General features: G+C 49.4%; 1 protein-coding gene across 1 annotated transcript; it reads left to right on the forward strand.

Moving 5' to 3' along the window:
• Window positions 1-108: 108 nt before the first annotated feature.
• On the forward strand, window positions 109-1,684 carry LOC101992675 (dehydrogenase/reductase SDR family member 4-like; the record flags this gene model as incomplete). The annotated part of the gene is made up of 2 exons (XM_005372231.2): window positions 109-452; window positions 1,507-1,684. Coding segments are annotated over exons 1-2 (309 nt in total), but the record flags the coding sequence as incomplete, so codon positions are not given.
• Window positions 1,685-3,397: the final 1,713 nt, after the last annotated feature.

Below are 3,397 nucleotides of genomic sequence, written 5' to 3' on the forward strand. Positions count from 1 at the left end.
AAGGAGAGTAGCTGGGGCACAGAAAAGTCTGAGTGTTCCCGCAGAGAAGAGCTGTAGGCTGGTCTACAGGAAACTTGGACTGAGAAATCGCAAGCAGTCCCAAGTCGGGCAGAGGTTAATGATTGAAAGGGTGCGGGCGCCAACAGGCAGCAGGGAGCGCTCACAGCCTCAGCGGTTCCCCGTCGCCCGGGACTCTCCTGAACAAGTTCTGGAAGTGGGGGCAGGCAGTCTGGGGAGACAGGACGCTCGCTGCACGACCGGCCTCCCGCCTTTCAACTGTCACCTCCCCCAGCAAAGTTCAACCCAACCCCCGCCTGACCCATGCAGAAAGCGGGACTGCTGCTAGGTGGCTGGACTCGAGCGTGGAAGTTGGTGAGGATGGCCAGCTCCGGAGTGATTCGCCGAAACCCGCTCGCGAATAAGGTGGCCCTGGTCACGGCCTCCACCGACGGGTGAGTACGGGAGCCAGAGTTTCCATCCAGAAACAAGTATTCTTCAACACCTGGACTTTTGTCCACAGGCCTCGAATACGGCCAGAGGCCTGCCTGCCCGGGGGAGATAAACGAAACCCACAGTGGACCTGAAATCTCTTCAAATCCTCGACGTGGCCCTGCCACCAGCCAGCCCCTTTTGTGCCTTTGGCATTCAGACTGCTGGGTGCTGCGCGGTGGACCCAGGTCCCCAAGCTTCTAGGCTGCCCCCAATCAACAGCTCCACCTAGAGTATGGGAAGACCAAAACAGCCAGTCAAGGTTTCACTCCATCTGATAGCTCTCACCAGTGTCCAGACACCTTACCAAATGAAACCTAAGATCCTGTGTCCAGATCTGTGCTTAGGTCTGTATATTTTGGCCACCAACCCAGCCTGTCTCACCCACCACTCTTAGCTATCCTGTTTTTCATCTCACAGGACTTTGATAGATAAAAGTTCCTTGAAAACCTAGGTAGAATACAGATGTATATGAAAAGCTAACATCTGACAATTGTAAAATATGACATTGATATTTATGTTTTGAGTCTTGCTCTTCCATAAAGGCCCCCATATCTAACAACGGATAGAATAATGAGGTTGTAGTCTGGTAAGAGAGATATTTAGGGATATGGGCTCCTTCAAGCAAGACCCTCAAGGCCCTGCCCAGCAACTACTGTATACTCCTGGCGTTTCTCTCCCCTCTCTCCCAGCTGGATACAATAACCAGTCATGATGTTTGTTGTAGATCATGACAGGTCATGGGGACCTGGGGTGAAAGATGAGCTCATAATTAAATGATCTGAGTTTATCCTTCTGTCTGCACCATTAAATCTACTCTATCTAATAGGACTATGCAAAGCTTGCTGAGGGGTGATGGTGCGTGCTTTAATCCCAGCACTCAAGAGGCAGAGGCAAGTTTATCTTTGTGAGTTCAAGGCCAGCCAGCCTGATCTACAAAGTGAGAGAAAGCCTGTATGCTCTCACTCTTTACCCTGCTGTAGAGGCCTTGACAATGTATCTCTTTTTACACTGTAGGATTGGCCTTGCCATCTCCAGACGTCTGGCTGAAGATGGGGCCCATGTAGTCATCAGCAGCCGCAAACAGGAGAATGTGGACCGTGCAGTGGCAAAACTACAGGAAGAGGGGCTGAGTGTTTCTGGCATCGTGTGCCATGTGGGGAAGCCAGAGGATCGAGAAAGGCTGGTAACCACGGTGAGCAGGAAGGATATGGGCTCGGGGCCAAGAGGTGGCAGAAGGGAGGCAGCTTGTACCCTCATCCCTGACGTTAAGACAGCACTGATGAGATACAGCCCAGCACTGACTCCTGCCAGCATCCCAGTCCCACACCCAAACTAGTCCACCAATAATCTTTTAAAGATTTATTTTATTATGTTTAATTGTGAGTATGTCAGGGTGAGTGCTTGTGGGTGCAGGTACCTGGGGAACCCACAGGAGAGTCTTGGATCCTCTAGAGCTGGTGGTTACAAACCACCTGACGTGGATGCTGCACGTCAGGTCCTTTGTGTGAACAGTGCATAACCACCAGGCCGTCTCCCCAGCCTCTCACCAATATGTTTTTAGTGTGTGCCTTCTTCTATTACATCTGCATCCTCAAGTCTAAGAACCACCAGATTCCCCCAGCAAGAGAATCAGAAGCCACTCTGGTGCTTCAGCATTGCAAGATCCCTTAGACATCCCCCAAAAAATGGCTGGTCCTGATTCTCTGGGATGACCTAATAAACGCTGTCCTGTTCTTTGCCTCCAGAACGAGCTCTTGGGTGCTCGTACAAGGCAGCTCACCATGTCTCATACACCTACCAGGAGCCATTTCTTTTCTGCAGAACCTTAGGCATGTTTGTGGTGGTGGTGGTGGTGTTTTGTTTTGTTTGTTTGAGGCAGGATCTCAGGGTGAGCGCTAGTCCTCAAAGTACAAGGAAGGACTTACCAGCACAGAGAGAGCTCAAGGAAGGACTTACCAGCACAGAGAGAGCACAGCTGTGAACGTGTCGGGAAAGCTGGCAGAAAGAATTTGGGCAGCCTTCTTGGAAGAGGAGGACCTTAAGCAACAGTTGACTGAAGTGGGACAGATAGAATAAGATGATTTCATTTTTATTATTTATTTTTATTTTATATGCATGAGATGTTTTTGCTTGCATGTATGTATGTTCCATGTACACTATGTGTGTTCCATGCCGTGGAGGTCAGAAGATAGTGCCATATCCCTTGGAACTGGAGTTACAGAGAGTTGTGAGCCTCCGTGCAAATCCTGGGTACCAAACCAGGGTCCTCTGTAAGGTCAACCAGTGGTGATAATTCCAGTTTTAAAGAACTGTTGACAGATATTTAATGTGCTCCTCAAAGGGCCAAATATGAGTCCAGAAAAGTTGTGTCGCCTGTCATAGACTTCTGGAAGAGCCTGAGATTGTAGTCTTGATCCTGAGAAGCAGAGGCCATTTAGTGACATTTAAAATGAACATGGCATGCACATGTGTGTACACACACACAAACATGCACACACACACACAGCAGTGCTGGGGTCAAACCCAGAGCCATGCACAATTTTATGTCAAAATCCTATGGTATTGGGGTGTTCAAGAGATGGTTCAGCCACTGAATCTCTTGCTCTGTAAGCAAAAGGACTGAGGGTCAGGCTCCCAGGCCCACATAAGTAAGTGCCTGGTGTGTCTAGGGGCTCACCTGTGATTTCAGCTTCACAAGACAGAGATAGGATCCCCAGAGCAAGCTCTGGGTTTGACTGACAGGCTTTGACTCAACAGAATAAGGTGGAATAGCGACCAAGGAAGGTTCTTGACATCGACCTCAGGCCTCCACACATTGCACCCACATATAAACTTGCAAATGCATGTGAAAAGAAAAAGAAGAAAGGCCTTATTAAGAAAATATCCTCTGGCTGGGTGGTGGTGG

The sequence above is a fragment of the Microtus ochrogaster genome, unplaced genomic scaffold (assembly GCF_000317375.1).
Source record: "Microtus ochrogaster isolate Prairie Vole_2 unplaced genomic scaffold, MicOch1.0 UNK409, whole genome shotgun sequence".
Classification (NCBI taxonomy): Eukaryota; Metazoa; Chordata; class Mammalia; order Rodentia; family Cricetidae; genus Microtus; species Microtus ochrogaster.